Source organism: Muscardinus avellanarius (assembly GCF_963383645.1).
Source record: "Muscardinus avellanarius genome assembly, chromosome: 15".
Classification (NCBI taxonomy): Eukaryota; Metazoa; Chordata; class Mammalia; order Rodentia; family Gliridae; genus Muscardinus; species Muscardinus avellanarius.
This window is the reverse complement of record NC_137801.1, coordinates 37,459,236-37,475,879: the sequence shown is the minus strand read 5'-3', so window position 1 is coordinate 37,475,879 and position 16,644 is coordinate 37,459,236. Positions and strand designations below refer to the sequence as shown.

Below are 16,644 nucleotides of genomic sequence, written 5' to 3'. Positions count from 1 at the left end.
ACAGTACTTAACTCTTTTGGCAGTGAGCTTTTCCAAATAATCAGTGGGTTTGCCAAATGAGTTTGGAATCTCCCTTTCTAAAGACTGCCAGAAAAAAAATTTTTTTTAAAGGAAAGAAAAGCCAAATTGCATGAAGTCTCTGCCAGGAAGATGGAAAAAATGACGAATCCTATTTAATCTAAGAGAAAACGAGCCTGTTGGCAAATTCTGTTTATGTTTATTATTATTATTTGAATATTTAAGAATCAGATAAGAGAGTAACCTCTGTTATCACTAAAGTCTGGAATACTGCTGTGCTGTGTGGCCATGCTGGCTGAGGGTAGATGAACTTGTTTGCAGTCAATACAAGCACTGTGCAGGGGACACGGACTGGACTGGACGTTGAGACGCCTGGGTGTTCACAGTAAGGTGGGGCCTTTGGTGGGCCTGCTGTTTGACAGAAGGGGCTGGCTTCCCATCGCCTGGGCCTGGGGTCCCTGCGTCCTGGCTGAGAGCAGTGCTGGAGCAGAGAGGTGGTGAAATGCTGCCTTTTGCTGGTGGAAGTTGTTTATGTAACTGGCAATCAAAAGAGTGATTTCAAGAATCTAAAACAAAAGAGACAGAATCAGCATGTTCCTGAAAAGTTCTGACCGATGGCAAGAGAGGAAAGGGTTGGCTGTGGGTGACCATCAGCAAGTACCTAGCCTACCAGAATTCCTGCTCTCTAGATCATACAATGAAGTTCTTCCATGTCCAATACCATGAAGGCACCCTCACATTTTTCCATTACTTAAATCAGCAGAAGAAATGCATCTCAAAAACAATCAAATTTATTGGCAATTCTTAGGAAATGTGGTGGTAACCACACAATTTTATCAATTGCTGTAAAGCCACGTTTGTGAAATATATGAATGAAATTAGGTGTATCATATCAACTCTATTTAAACTAAAATCTGAGTATGCCATGATCTCTTGCACTTAAGGGCTAACTTCTTTCACCTAATCTAGACCTAATTGATTTTTTACTATGCTCTTATTAGTGCATTATGGTCTCACATCATAATGTAAATCATGTTGACAGTGACATGCATGCACACACAGCTTGGTGGGCCTTCCCCACCTCCCCACCTCCCCCTTTCCCAATACAGACTACTGGGATGCCACTGGTATATTCACATATGTACACAGAGTCAATGGTAGTATTTCCATGAATGAATCTCAGTCTTCCCCCTCCCCATCTCTTAGGTCTCCTCTCTGGCTCCACTGAGGTTTCTCCTCCATATCTGGAGTCCCTCCTGTATCCCAGTTACTCCCTAGCTTATGCATATTAGAGAAAACATATGCCCCTTCTCTTTCTGTGCTTGGCTGATCTCACTTAACATAATGTTCTCCAAGCTCTTTCCATTTTCTTGCAAATGATATAATTTTATTCTATTCTTTTTTTTATAGCTGAGTAGAATTCCACTGTATTTCCCATAATTTTGTAATCCATTCATCTGTTGATGGACACCTAGGTTGGTTCAATAATTTGGCTATTGTGAATTGTGCTGCTATGAACATGGGTATACTAAAAAGTTTCTGCACACCAAAGGAAACCACCAAGAGTCTAAAGAGAAAGCCCACAGAATGGAAGAAGATCTTTACTGGCTATCACTCTGATAGAGGAATAATATCTGGAATGTAAATGAACTTAAAAGACTACCCTGCCAAAAAAATAACCCAATCAAGAAATTGAATTGAATAGACACATCACAAAAGAAGTGGCCACAGACACATGAAAACATGTTCAACTTCATTAGCAATAAGGGAGATGTAAATGAGAATTACATTGAGATTCCATATAACTTTAATCAGAATAGCAATCATAAAGAAGTCAAAAAACAATAAATTCTGGTGAGAATATGGGGAAATAGGAACTCTTCTACATTGTTGGTGGGGTTGCAAACTAGTTCAGCCACTATGGAGATGTGTGGAGATTCCTCAGAAAACTGGGTATAGCGTCACCATATGATCCAGCTATACCACTCCTGGGAATCTTTCTAAAGAGGCTGAAATCAGAGCTCCTTTTTTTTTTTTTTGGTGGTACTGGGGTTCCTGGAAGCCCTTCTACCTCCGGGCTACACTCCCAGACCTATTTTATATTTTTGAAACAGGGTCTCTTACGCCAGCGCGGCTGGCTTCGAACCTGAGCGATCCTCCTGTCTCCGCCTCCCAAACGCGTACAGCTCCCTTTTTTTTTTTAAAAAAAAAAAACTTACAATTATAAAAAAAGTCTCTTTTAGTTGATAACTTAAGATACATTTTCAGTTTCTCATCTTTTTGAAGTTAGAACTGCATCGAGAATGTAGTTCATATTATTTGTTTTTACTCAGAGACATTAAAACTATATTGTTTGTTAAAACAGCAAAGAAACAGGTATGCTTTAATTATAAAACTGTTTTTTCCTCTAAGTCTATAAAGCTAATAACCCCAAGTAAGTAAGATAATGTGTATTAAGTACATGACAATAATTCACTCTATGACCATTTCTTTTGAACCTTATATATAACAGGCTCTAGGCTAAGTTCTAGGAAAATCTCCTTAATTATTTAATTCTTAAGCTAAAAGAAGTAGGTAGTGTCATACCATATTTTAGACAAAGAAACCAAGACTGAAAAAGATAAAGTAAGCCAGGATTTGGACCCATGGTGGTTTAATTATAAGAAACATGTTTTCTCATCTGTAACAGTCTTTGCTCAATAACTATTTTAGTATGAAATAGTCTAAAAACACTGGCAGAATATTTTCTACTCACCTTGGGTTTTGCCATGGCAAAAAGCAATTTCTCTGTAGGTGTTTCCTTTGAGTGTGTGCTGTTAATGACTACCATAAAGTCATCTTGATAACCTCCAAAGGTCATTAAACTTTTGTACACATAGCTGACAATCAACCTCTTCAATGAAAAGAAAAAGTAAATGAGTTTTATGCTCTTTATATAAAGACAGATGGGAAATGCTTAATAACACATTTTGATTAAATGCTGATTTTAATTATGGGTATAATGTAAACAATTATTTTCTAAAATAAAACTTATTATCTAAAATAGTAGTGGTTAATTTTACTTAGGCATAATCTACCTTTACAATTAAAATAATATTTTGATCCTGAAAAAACTCACTGCAGAAAAATTATAATTATAAAGAGAAAATAAAAAAACACCTATATTCTAGCACCTAGCAGAAAATCACTGTTAATATATTTTATATGTTCTTTTAGCAATCTCTTATCTTTAGCTTATATAGATTATGTTGAACTATATGAAACTGATACTTTTAATGGTCAAATACTGTACTGTTAAATCTATATGGTTCTCCCTGGTAGGTGGATTTACATAAATAAACAAAAACAGTATTACGCATCCTGCTTAGCATTGCTTTTTTTTTTTTTTTTTTTTGGTACTGGGGTTCCTGGAAGCCCTTCTACCTCTGGGCTACACTCCCAGACCTATTTTATACTTTTTATATGGAAACAGGGTTTCTTAAAATAGCACAGCTGGCTTCAAACCTGTGCGATCCTCCTGTCTCCGCCTTCCAAGTGTGCGCCACCACACCCGGCAGCATTGCTCTCTTTTCAGTTAACAACATATCGTGAACATCTTTCCATTACCACGAATGTGCTTATATAACATCATATTAAATGACAAGTCAATCCCTTAGTTAATAAATCTCATATTTAAGTACCTCTCTCTCTCTCTCTCTCTCTCTCTCTCTCTCTCTCTCTCTCTCTCTCTCTCCTGTTTGTGCGTGTGTGTGTGTGTGGTAGTGGGGATTGAACCCATAGGCATTCTACCTCTGAGCTATACCCCTATTCCTTTTTAAATTATTTTGAAGCTTTTTTTTTTTTTCCAGTACTGGGGATTGAACCCACAGCCTTTCACATGCTGGGCAAGCACTCTACTACTGAGTACTTGCACCCTCTAATTTTATACCCCTTAATTTTTATTTTTAATTAATTAATTAATTTTAATTTTGAAGTCCTGGGGATGGAACCCAGAGGCATTCTACCTCCGAGCTACACCCTCAGCCCTACTTTTTATTCTTTATTTTAAAACAGGGTCTCACTGAGTTGCAAAGGGCCTCACTAAGTAGCTGAGGCTGGCTATGAACCATGATCCCCCTGTCTCATCCTCCCAAATCCTGGGATTACAAGCGTGTGCTACCACGCCCGGCTCCTAATTTTTATTTTGAAACAGGGTCTCACAGTTGCTGAGACTGGCTTCAAACCTCTTATCCTCCAGTCTTCATCTCCTAAGTACTAGTATTAAAGGGGTGTACCACCACACCTGATCTTGCATAATATTTTGCAACAAATTTCGTAATCCACATGCATAGTTATTTCTTTGGTTATAACACTAAACAAGAAAAATTGCTAACTTAAAAATGAGGAAAATATTTGTGAATTTTTCCAAACTCTCCTACAAGAAGTGATACTCATTTATATTTTCAGTGCAGTCTTGTTAACGCTGGATATCATTCTTTTAAATTGGCGAAAAGTTGAATCTCATTGTTTTAAATTGTATTTATATATTTACTAGTGAAATTAACATTTTAAAATAAATTCACTGGATGTTTGTTTGTGGTACTAGGGAGTGAACCCAGGGGCATTTTAATTCTGAGCTACACCCCCAGCTCTGTTGTATTTCTTATTTTGAAATAAGGTCTTGCTAAATTGCTGAGACTGGCCTTGTACCTGTGATCCTCCCAAGTGCTGTCTTCCAAGTACTAGTATTATAGGAATGCACCAACAGGCCTGGCTCAGTGAATATTTATATTTCTTATTTTGTGAATTGCTTTGGCCCATTTATTTGTCTATTGGTGTGTTCATTATTTTATTTTCTTTCCCTCCCTCCTTTCCTTCCTTTCTCTATTCCTTCTTATTTCTTTTCTTTCTTTCATGCTGGGATTAAACCAAGGTCTCACTAAACAGGGTTTCACTAAGGTGCTGAGAACCTCACTAAGTAGCTGAGGCTGGCTTTGAACCTTTGTGGTCCTCCTGTCTCAGCTTCCAAGCGGTGGGATTACAAGCATGAGCCAACACACCTGGCTTTCTTATTCTTTTATAAGACATTTGTGGACCAGGTGTGGTGGCCCATGCTTGTAATCCCAGTACTTGGGAGGCTGAGACAGGAGGATCCAGGTTCAAGGCTAGCCTCCTCTACTTAGTGAGGACCTCCACAACTTAGTGAGACCCTGTTTCAAAATAAAGAATAAAAAATTGGGCTGTGTGTGTAGCTTGGAGGGAGAATGCCCCTGGGTTCAATCCCTAGCACTACACACTTAAAAGAAAAAAAAAGAAATTTGTTTGTTAAGGATATCAACCCTTTGTTATATATGCAACAAACTTTTTTTTTCTCATGGTGCTTCTAAAATAACTTAAAAATAGAATTCAAAGATGCATCACCTAAAAGTAAAGAAATCTGTCCATGTAATGATCAGTCTGCAGACCATTACAGCACTAAATGCCTTTGGAGCTCCTACCAACCCTGTCTACTTTCTGGACTATATATCCACTTCCTGGGATCTAGGGAACTAGACTACATAAATAAGAAAATTTAATAATGGTGTTAGCCGGGCGTGGTGGCGCACGCTTGTAATCCCCGCGCTTGGGAGGCTGAGACAGGAGGATCACACGGGTTCAAAGCCAGCCTCAGCTACTTAGTGAGGCTCTCAGCAACTTAGTGAGACCCTGTTTCCAAATAAAACATAAAAAAAGGTCTGTGAGTATAGCCTGGAGGTAGAAAGCCTCTGAGTTCCACCCCCAGTACCACCAAAAAATAAAAAAATAAAAAAATAGTAATAATAATGGTGTAGAGTTTTTGTTGATGTAAGTTACTGATTTTATCATCTATGTTCAAGTTACCCATTCAAGAACTAAAAAGTATTTAGAAAACATAAACATTAAAAAAGCAAAGCACGTACTTAAAAAAGGAAAACAATTATAATATGAAAGGATAGTTTGAGTTCCAAAAAATTTTCAGTGATCTCTATTACTATAAGTAAGAAGAACTCACTAGACCTCTGTATTTATCAATGCCTGCAAATCAGATTATAAAAAGGAACAAAACTTTTATTGATACAGAAATATGATAGAAAATAATGTAAATTTCAGATAAATACATAAGCATATGAAAATTTGAGTTTTATTTTATTTATGTATTTATGTATTTATGTATTTATTTATTTATTTATTTATTTAGATATTGGGGACTGAACCCAGAGGCATTTTACCTCCAAAATACATCTGAAGATCCCCCCCCCCTTTTGCTGTACTGGGGATGACACCCAGGGACATTGTACCTCCCAGCTACACCCCCAGCCCTATTTTTCTTTATTTTGAAACAAGGTCTCACTGAGTTGCAGAGGGCCTCACTAAGTAGCTGAGGCTGTCCGTGAAACTCGATCCTCTGTCTCGGCCTCCCGAATGCTGGGAGTACAAGTGTGCCCACCATGCCGGCTCCCCTCCCCTTTCTTAAACAGAGTCTCTGTATGCTGTTGAAAGTCTTGCTGAATTGCGGAGACTGGTCTTGAACCTGCTATTCTCCTGTCTCAGCCTCTTCAGCACTGGGACTATACGCATACACCACCATACCCAGCAAACTTTATTTTTAATATGCAAAAAGCTCTAAGTTTATGTACATGTACAAGTGAACTCATAGGTAATATTATGAAAAATATAGAAATTATGTTACAGAAGACTTAGTGATGCTGAACTTTAGCTCTCACAATGAAAGTTTCCATTTTAATAATATATTAAATATTTTTATTTTACATAGGAAACAGTCTTAATGAATTAAAAATATTCATTTTGCCATTATACTTTAATCATGGGACCATAATATTTTTCTCATACACAGTAAATAACCATCTTATCTTGTTTTAAAAGATTAAATTGTTGTATTTGTAAAGTGACTATTTATTAGATGATATTAAGAAGAATGTTTTTAAAGGATCGTGGCCCTCTGTTTATGGTACATGAACAATGGAAATAGTGGATTCAGTGCAAAGTTTTATGGCTTGATCTTACCATAGAGTTGTATTCTAAGATGCTCAAACCACTCTCATGTATAGCCAGCCACATGAAATTATTTCCAAGTGGTGATGGAGTTCTGGGCTACAAAGAAGTAAGAATATACTGTTATAAATAAATGCTAAGCAAAAATTATAGTAATATTTCTCAGTCTAAATGCCATGTAACATTTGCCATTATAAAAAGCCAAACATTTATTATTATTATTATTATTATTATTATTAATTTTTTTTTTTTGGTGGTACTGGGGTTCCTGGAAGCCCTTCTACCTCCGGGCTACACTCCCAGACCTATTTTATATTTTTGAAACAGGGTCTCTTATGCCAGCGCGGCTGGCTTCGAACCTGCACGATCCTCCTGTCTCCGCCTCCCAAGCGCGGGGATTACAAGCGTGCGCCACCACGCCCGGCTCCAAACATTTATTATTAAGAATCTCTCTTGGAGAGAGGGGAGTGTGGTGTACTGGGAAGTGCAGAGCATTTGATTTTAGGAGACCTGGCTTTGAGATCCAACTCTGCCATTTAACAGTGTGTGCATTAGGATACGGTATGGAATCCCTTTGAAGCACACACTCTTCATCTTTAATATGGGACAATATTTTTATACCTTATTTTTTGTTTCAAGAGGCTAATAGCTGACCAGCATTTTAGGATTTTCATGATGACCCAAATCCTAATGAAATGAAATATATTGATGTACTTTATAAGGTATGTAGTACTATTACAATGTAAAAGATTGTTATAATAATTGTATACTTTTTCAGAAAGCTTATTTAATCTTATATTCAATGTCTAATAAATGTATAAAAAGATGAAACTAAATGACAGCTTATAGAATCAGAATTAAAGATACCTTAGATTTGGCTCTTCTAGTCCCAGCTGCTTTTTTTTTTTTTCACTAGGGATTGAACCCCAGCAATCTACCTCCCCAGTCCTATTTTATTTCTTACTTGGAAGCAGGGTCTCATTAGGTTGCTGAGGCTGTTCTCGAACCTGTGATGCTAATATCTCAAGCCTCCCACTATATCTTAGGCTTATAGGCATGTGCCACCACACCTGGCCCCAGTTCCTTTTTAAACAGAAGAAGAAAGTGAGATCCAGCAAGGTTAACTGATGCACCTAAAGTTGCACAGCTATTCAGCATAAAGTATTTATTAAGTGATAATTATGTGCAAACCAGAGGAGACTGTAGGATCAGTGAGTCTAACGCTCAAGGAATGTGCAACTTACTGGCGAGGATAAAAGAAATACAGAGAATAAAAAATAACACAAGACAAGATGTATCCTAAGAGCCCAAGAGAGTCCAAAGTGGCATGCTTCCATGGGAAGATTATAATTAAAAGGCAGTTTTTCCCTTGGGCAAGGGCTGACTCTCCCCCTGCAGCCTGTCTCCTTCCTGGGTGTTTCAGCAGTGCTCTGTGCATGTTACTTCCGATGATATCTGCCATACAGTGCAGGCCTGTTGCAAGGCTGGATGATGCTAAGTGAAATAACCTAGGACGTTTGGTGCAACTCATAAACCATCAGTTTATGTATCTCTGGAGCTCAGATCCATGCTTGTCAAACAGGACCTAGTAAACACTTACTAAATACACAAGCCCACAAGTGCAATGGAAACGAGAGAATGGACGAAAAGAAGGGAGGTCAGCTGTCTTCACCATCTTCTGAGTCTGGGGAGCGGCTTAGGGTGGGGAAAGGTGAGCAAAGGGGAAAAGGAGGAACTCTTCTGCCCTTTTCCTGGTGCCCCTTCATTATTTTCTTAAGACTGTTAGGAATTTCCTCATTTAAAAAAATCTAATTAGGCTAAATTGAGGGTAAATCTGGTTTTTATTATGTATCTCCCTCTTGTTCTTTCTTACTTTTGCAAGAAACAACTTGGCACCGAAGAATGGCCACTTCCTGGCTACTGTCAAATAAATGCGCACACAATCAGCAGCACTGTGTCCCCGGAGGGCCATCCATCTGGTTGACAGTCGCTGGTACAGCTGTCTAAAAACAGAAAAGAACACAAAAACCACAAAACAAAAACATAAGCAGTGAATCATCCTCCCAAGACAGAGCTCCCTTTGAGCCAATCTTGCCCAATGGTGCTACTGGGCGTGAGCGCGGCTCAGTGGGCCTTTGGTGACTCTCATCTCCCATTGACCACTCTGTGTCCTTTTAGGAGCATTTCTCTAATCAAATTCTCACCCTTCCAGTATTCTCAACATGACCTAGGGTACGTACCCTCAGCCTGTAAGCTCTAAACATCTGAATAGCTCATATCAAACCTTAGCATAAATTAGTTTATAAGGTCATTTATCCTGGAAATATTTTCATTTTTAAAGAAAAGTACAAGAAGCAGAGCCCAAAGCTGACTCCCTAATGGTACAACTTCAGGTACTACCATTCCTGGCTTGGAGAGTCCTGGATTCAGGAATAAACTTCTCAAATCAAATCACAAAGGCAACCATTTATGTTACACAGGAAAAGGACTAATCTTAAATGCTCCGGTTTTGGGAAACTCACAGTAAATTGGATTTTTCTTTATTTTAAAATTTAACCAATTTCCTATACATTCTCTCCCCCCACCCCTTCTCTTGTGGATGGTACTAGGAATATTCTACCTCTGAGGGATACTGCCAGTGCCTTTTTTTTTTTTTTTTTTTGAAACAGGGTCTTGCTAAGTTGCTGAGTGTCTTGTTAAGTTGATGAGGATGGCCTTGAACCAGCAATCTCTTCTCTAGGCCTCCCAAGTACTGGAATTACAGCAGGTGTGCACCACCAGGTCTGGCTGGAGTAGTGTAGCTTTTAATTATTATTATTATTTTTTGGTGATACTGGGGATTGAACCAAGGAGCATTCTACCTCTGAGCTATACCTCCAGCCCTATTTTATTTTTTATTTTGAAAGAGGGTCTTGCTAGGTTGCTGAGAGCCTCACTAAATCGCTGAGACTGGGATTACAGAAGTGTGCCACCATGCCTAGAACTTTATATGTTTTCTAAAAATGAATGTCAAAATTAGTTGGGTGTAGCCAGGCGTGGTGGCGCACTCTTATAATCCCCGCGCTTGGGAGGCAGAGACAGGAGGATCGGGCAGGTTCGAAGCCAGCCATGCGCTCTGGCTTAGGAGACCCTGTTTCCAAATAAAAATGTAAAAATAGGTCTGGAGTGTAGCCCGGAGGTAGAAGGGCTTAAGAGTCTTGTGTTTGTGTAAGAAGTTTTTGAATTTTTATTTATAAAGAAACATTCTACAAGAAATTTTTTTGTAAACACTTCATAAAATTAAACTTTTTATAGACTATTTTCTTATTTATTTTGAGGATTAGTTTGTATAAGAATGAATAAGATAAAATGAAAAGTAGATCTAAGTTAAGGTAATTTTTACCATTAAAAATGTTTTTAGCCGGATGTGGTAGTTCACGCTTGTAATCCTAGCATTCAGGAGGCTAAGACTGGAGGATATTGGTTCATTAGGCAGCCTCAGCTACTCAGTGAGGCTGCCTGTGAAACTCTGTTTCAAAAGAAAGAAAAAATAAATAGGGCAGGGGTGTAGCTCGGAGGTCGAATGCCCCTGGGTTCCATCCCCAGACCTGCCAAAATAAATAAATAAATAAATAAAAAATGTTTTTAATCACTAGGTTGGTGGTGCACGCTTATAATCCCTGTATTGGGAGGTGAGACAGGAGGATCACAGGTTCACAGCCAACCTCAGCTGCTTGCTTAGTGAGATCCTCTGCTCAGTAAGGACCTTAATGAGGACTTATTTCAAATAAAGAAAAAAAAAATTGGGCTGGAGGTGTAGCTCAGAGGTAGAATGACCCTGGGTTAAATCCCTTGTACATTAAAAAAATGTTTTTAATGATTCCACTATCCATGTCAAATATATATTTCAAAACACATTGCATATCACAAATACATACACTTTTATCTGCCAATTTAAAAATAATAACAAATTTAAATATGGATTCTAAAGCTTCTGGCACATCTTTAACTATAATTTCTTGGGACTCATCAGTATTTAAAATCTTGAGAAAACTGCCATGATTTTTTCTTCACCTTTAAAATTTGGCACATAGGGCTAAAAATTAGTCTTATTTTATTCTTTAAAGAGTTACAAGTATTCCCTTACCTTAACTGTTCTTCAGAACAGCCATCTCTGTACCTTTTAGGATAAAACTTCTCTATGACTTGTTTGAGAGTCTGGTTTGATTTGCACTGATTGGTGCCCTGTCCTGCTGGAGTTGAGAAAGGTCTTTCAAAATCTCCAATCTCCACCTAATTTAAAACCCAATAAGAGACATAAAGAATACTGAAACATTCTTATTATACACATAACACATAAATCTATTTGTCATGATTGTGTAATTATGGGATTTATAATTTACATAAGAACTGTTACTAAGTCAAAGTTTCAATTAAATTTTAACTTTAAAAAGGATCTATAAATACTTAAATTTTACACTAACTTCCACAGACTACTTTCACCATCTAGTAGTGTATATATATATATATATATATATATATATATATATATTTGGTGGTACTGGGGTTCCTGGAAGCCCTTCTACCTCCGGGCTACACTCCCAGACCTATTTTTACATTTTTATTTGGAAACAGGGTCTCCTAAGCCAGCACGCACTGCTGGCTTTGAACCTGCGCGATCCTCCTGTCTCAGCCTCCCAAGTGCGGGGATTACAAGCGTGTGCCACCACACCTGGCATCTAGTAGTATTTTTTAAAGGTCACTACAATATTATTTTTATTTTATTTTATTTATTTTGCAGTACTGGGGGTGGAAGCTAGGGGCATTCTACCTCCAAGCTACCCCCAGCCACATATTTTTATTTATTTTTATTTTTTACGTTTTTATTTTTTATTTTTATTTTTGCGGGTCTGGGGGATGGAACCCAAGGGTATTTGACCTCTGAGCTACACCCTCTGCCCTATTTTTTATTCCTCTTAATTTGAAACAGGGTCTCACTAAGTTGCAGAGGCCCTCACACTAAGTAGCTGAGGCTCTCTGTGAACCGCGATCCTCCGGTCTCAGCCTCTTGAATGCTGGGATTACAAGCGTGCGCCACTACACCCAGCTTCCCTGCCCTATTTTTATTCTTTATTTTGAAACAGGGTCTCAACTAAGTTCCGGAGGGCCTAAGTGGCTGAGGCTGTCCGCGAATCCTGATCCTTCAGTCTCGCCTCCCGAATGCTGGGTTCACAAGTGTGTTTTAAAATCTTTATTTTAAAACAGGGTCTCACTATTTTTATTCTTTATTTGAAACAGGGTCTCACTAAGTCGTGGAGGGCCTCACTAAGTAGCTGAGGCTGGCTATGAACCAGGATCCTTCTACCTCAGCCTTCCAAATGCTGGGATTACAAGTGAGCACCGCCACACTCAACTCATATAATAAAATAAACCTGTAACAACTTTTCATTAAGGTATTATTTTAATTACTAATAAGATAAGATATAAATTTAAAAGAACAAACTTAAAAAGCTGTAAGTAATCAAAAATAAGTATTTATTTGAGTGTGTAATGTGTATGTGTTAGTTACTGGGGAATGACTCTAGGGTCATTCTACCTCTAAGCTACACCCTCAATTCTCCTTCTGCCTCAGTCTCTCAAGTACTGGGATTACAGGCATGTGCCACCATGCCCAATTATTTGGGTCTTTTAAGGGTCTGACAAATGTAGTAGTAGCAGAAACTTTCTTCATTACTTCATGACTTTTTTCCTAGATTTTCTCCACAAATGTTACTACATTCAGTCCCTCATCCTATTATTATAGTCTTTCAATTCCTTCTTCCCCTTAATAAAAGAATGTTTAGCCCTTATCTCTACTATTATGCCACACAGAGGCCATCCTCTACCTACTCATCCATCTCCCCATCAACCCAGTAACCCATTCATTCTTCAAACCTGTACTCAGCTCCAGTATATCAGGTGCTATGGGAAAAGATGAGAACAAGGAAAAGGCTAGACACGGTCCCCATGCTCAGAGCTTACTAGCTAGTGAAGGAGACTGAGGCAGATAAACTGTATTAAGAGCTTTACATAGGGTACCAAAGAGAGCTCACGGAGGAAGACAGGATGGAGGCATTCGGGTGAGCGTCACACTGAACATTCACATCATTACCTGGAGCGCTTCCCAGCAAGCAGGTGGAGGGGTCCATCCAGGCACGGATGGTTTTACAGGAATCCCCAGGTTACCATATAAGCTCTCTGCCTCTAGTTAAGCTGTTACACAACCAGCCTCTGAGGTTCTGAACCTGTGTCTCCTCTTAATTCCTCAGCCGAGCTTTGCTTACAGCGATTCTTAAAACGTGCTAGGTTCTTAGACCCTCTTTATTACTGGCTGGTTACGTGGTGTGGCTTTGCTGTTCAGCACACATTCCTCATTTTTCCTGATTTCTCTCAATCCCCCACAACTTCCTAGTCAAGAATCCTTCCTAATGTTTTCACACCAAATAAAACTCTCCACAAGCTCTCCAATCACACCAAAATCCTTTCCCCAAAGGGAGCTAATCCTTCCCACCCCAGCTACCTGTGAAACTGAGACTGTCTTAACCTCTGAGGGTACATCAGGCAGATGAACAAGAACCACAAAAATAGTAGATCAGGCAAGGTAGCCCTGCCTCCTAGGGAAGGCTTCAGTGCTTATCAGGGCTTTCCCTGCCCAGTGCCAGACAAACTGTGTGGCAAGGAATAAAGGCACCAATGTGTAGAGAAGAACTGAAATCAACTCAGATCTAATTCTCCAAATGTCCCACACAAACATGATGCTTTACCAGACACCATGTACACTGATGATCAGCTCCAAAAATCTCCTGATTAAGACAGAGAAGATCAACAGGAACTTACTGACACTCAAATCTGTAGGAGCAATAACTGGTCAACAGGGCTCAGGTGTTTTTAGTATGCTTCATTTATCTTTTTTTTTCTTTTTGTACTGTGGATTGAACTGGGCTTTCTATCTCTGAGCTACAGCGCCAGCCTGATTTTATTTATTATTTTGAAATGGGGTCTCACTAAATTGCTGAGGCTGTGATACTCCTGTCTCAGCCTCCCAAGTATTGGGATTATAGGTGTGTGCCCTTACACCCAGCTCTACTTCATTTATCTTTACAAAAACCTCTCCAAGTAAAGTAGATCAGAAGCATTATTTAATTTTCCTTATATAGACAGAGAAATTATACTTTTTAAATTAATTGTGAGCCGGGCATGGTGGTGCACACTTGTATCCCAGCATTCGGGAGGCTGAGACTGAAGGATCACGGTTCACGGACAGCCTCAGCTACTTAGTGAGGCCCTCCGCAACTCAGTGAGACCCGGTTTCAAAATAAAGAATAAAAAATAGGGCTGGGGGTGTAGCTTGGAGGTCGAATGCCCCTGGGTTCCATCCCCAGACCCACATAAAAAAAATTAATTGTGTGCCTAGAATTTTTATGGTGTGTGTTCTTAACCTTTCTACTCTTTCCTCAAATCTATCTAAAAAACACTGGAAGTATACAGCTGCAAAAGCAGCTGCGTGTGGTGGTAAACACCTGCAATCCTAATACTTGGGAGGAACTATGTCAGGAGGAATCTTGAGTTCAAACACAGCTTCAGCAACCTAGCAAGACCCAGTTTTAAAATAAAAAATAAAATATGGCTGGGGGTGCAGCTCAGAGATAGAATTCCCCTGGGTTCAATCCCCAGTACCACAAATTTAATTAAATACCTTAAATTTAGCTGGGCACAAGACCACATTCCCTGGCCTCCTTTGTAGATAGGCAAGGGCATATGTTTAAATTATGGCCAGTTGTACAAAAAAAATTTGTGACCGGAGAGGCATAAATGGACGAGTTCTGTATAACTTCTGAGATGTGTTCCCGAAGGCAGAGGGCATGCCTTTTTCACCCCCCCCCCCCCATTCAGATGTCTGGAACCTGGACAATAGCTGGAGCTCTGGCAGCTCACCAGGACCATGAAGGTGACGGAGAGGGATGGTAGAATGGGGACCAGGACGTTGCCCACACCTCTGATGGTCTGCAGAGGTGCCAGGATGCCCCGCTGTGAGTGACAAATACTCTTCTACTTGGTAGTCTCCATTAGTGTGTGCATGTGAGTGTGTGTGTGCGTGCACGCTTACACAAGGTCAAATTTAATCCTACTCACTGATACAATAGGTAAATGAAAGAAAATACTCTAGCTTTTCAAAGACTTGTTCCTATTAGATTACTGAACAATTTCAGCATGGCATACTCAGCCCTACGGCCTGATACTCAAATTCCTCTATCCTATGCAAAGCTTAGAGCCAGACTTTCAAGAGAATTAAGAATGTGGCTCCCTTTACAGAGCCCAGGCTCATTCTTCACCATGGCGATTCTCAGCAAGTCAGAGTCTAACTGTAATGGTAACGCCTGCAGTTTTTAAGGTCTTAATCATAGCAAAATGCATAAAAGAACCAACGAAGCCATATTGTTTTACTGTATCTAACTCAGCAAGGAAATCAGTATCTCATCACTTTCATATATTGTTCCACACCATGTGGAGGTTACCTGAGCTAAAAGAGCTGCCATTTCTAATGCCAGGTCCTTGTTCAGAGGGAAGAGGCCATTTATTATTTGATCATTTGTCTGATACATTAACAGCAACTTTTCTCTGTCAGTCTCTCCACAAGCTTGCACTGAGAAATATAATCTGTAAAAAAGGAGAAAATTTAAATGATATATATTTGATGCCAGAGAATAACCCAGGGCCTTGTACATACCAGACAAATACGCTACCATTGAATTACATCCCCAGTCCTCAATAATATTCTTACAAAGGAAGAAAGTAAAGATAAATCCGGTGAGATGGGGTTGTTCTGAAATAGTTTTCTGAGCTGGGTGTGGTGGCACACACCTGTAAACCCAGTACTTGGGAGACTGAGACAGGAGGATCCTAGGTTTGAGGCCAGCCTCAGCTACTTATCAAGGCCCTCTGCAAATCAGTGAGACCCCAGTTTCAAAATAAAAAATAAAATTGGGCTGGAGATATATCTCAGAGGTAGAATGCCTTTGGGTTCAGTCCCTAGTATGAGATAGAGATAGAATATGAATAAATGAATGAACAAATGAAAGAAAAAGTCTTTGGAGCAATACAAACTTAGACTCTTACTACTGATAGATAGTTTCTGTTCCATATGACATTTTCAGGAAAATGGGGGAAGGGGATGCTTTAAGTTGGAGGGATCCTTCTGGTTTTTTTTTTTTTTTTTTTTTTTTTGGTGGTACTGGGGATGGAACCCTTTTACCTCCTGGCTACACTTCCAGACCTATTTTATATTTTTTATTTGGAAACAGGGTCTCTTAAGTCAGCAAGGCTGGCTTTGAGCCTGCGCGATCCTCCTGTCTTAGCCTCCCACGCCCGGTTGTTGTTTTTTTAATGCCCCAAAGTCCCAACCCAACCTTTAAGTGTTAAAGAAGAATGACCTTAGACACTGAGTGGAATTAAATTTACCCTTTCAAGGAATGTAAGGAACATCTGCTAAAACCTTGATTTTAATAAGATGCATAAATTCAAATTTCAAAATGCTCAGTCTTTTAAAAACATCCCAGACAGCCGGATATGGTGGCTTGTAATCTTAGCATTCAGGAG

The 16,644-nt window shown here is 39.1% G+C and overlaps 1 protein-coding gene across 2 annotated transcripts in view; it reads right to left on the bottom strand.

Moving 5' to 3' along the window:
• Window positions 1–398: 398 nt before the first annotated feature.
• The window catches only part of PLEKHH2 (pleckstrin homology, MyTH4 and FERM domain containing H2), a gene marked incomplete at both ends in the record, with an annotated part of 117,481 nt that continues 101,235 nt past the window's right edge, over window positions 399–16,644 (bottom strand). For both annotated transcript variants that reach the window (XM_080711137.1, XM_080711138.1), the window contains 6 exons: window positions 399–584; window positions 2,774–2,911; window positions 7,042–7,128; window positions 8,903–9,032; window positions 11,156–11,301; window positions 15,564–15,705. In XM_080711137.1, coding sequence (XP_080567263.1) covers window positions 399–584; window positions 2,774–2,911; window positions 7,042–7,128; window positions 8,903–9,032; window positions 11,156–11,301; window positions 15,564–15,705 — 829 coding nt within the window. The remainder of the gene's footprint in view (window positions 585–2,773; window positions 2,912–7,041; window positions 7,129–8,902; window positions 9,033–11,155; window positions 11,302–15,563; window positions 15,706–16,644) is intronic.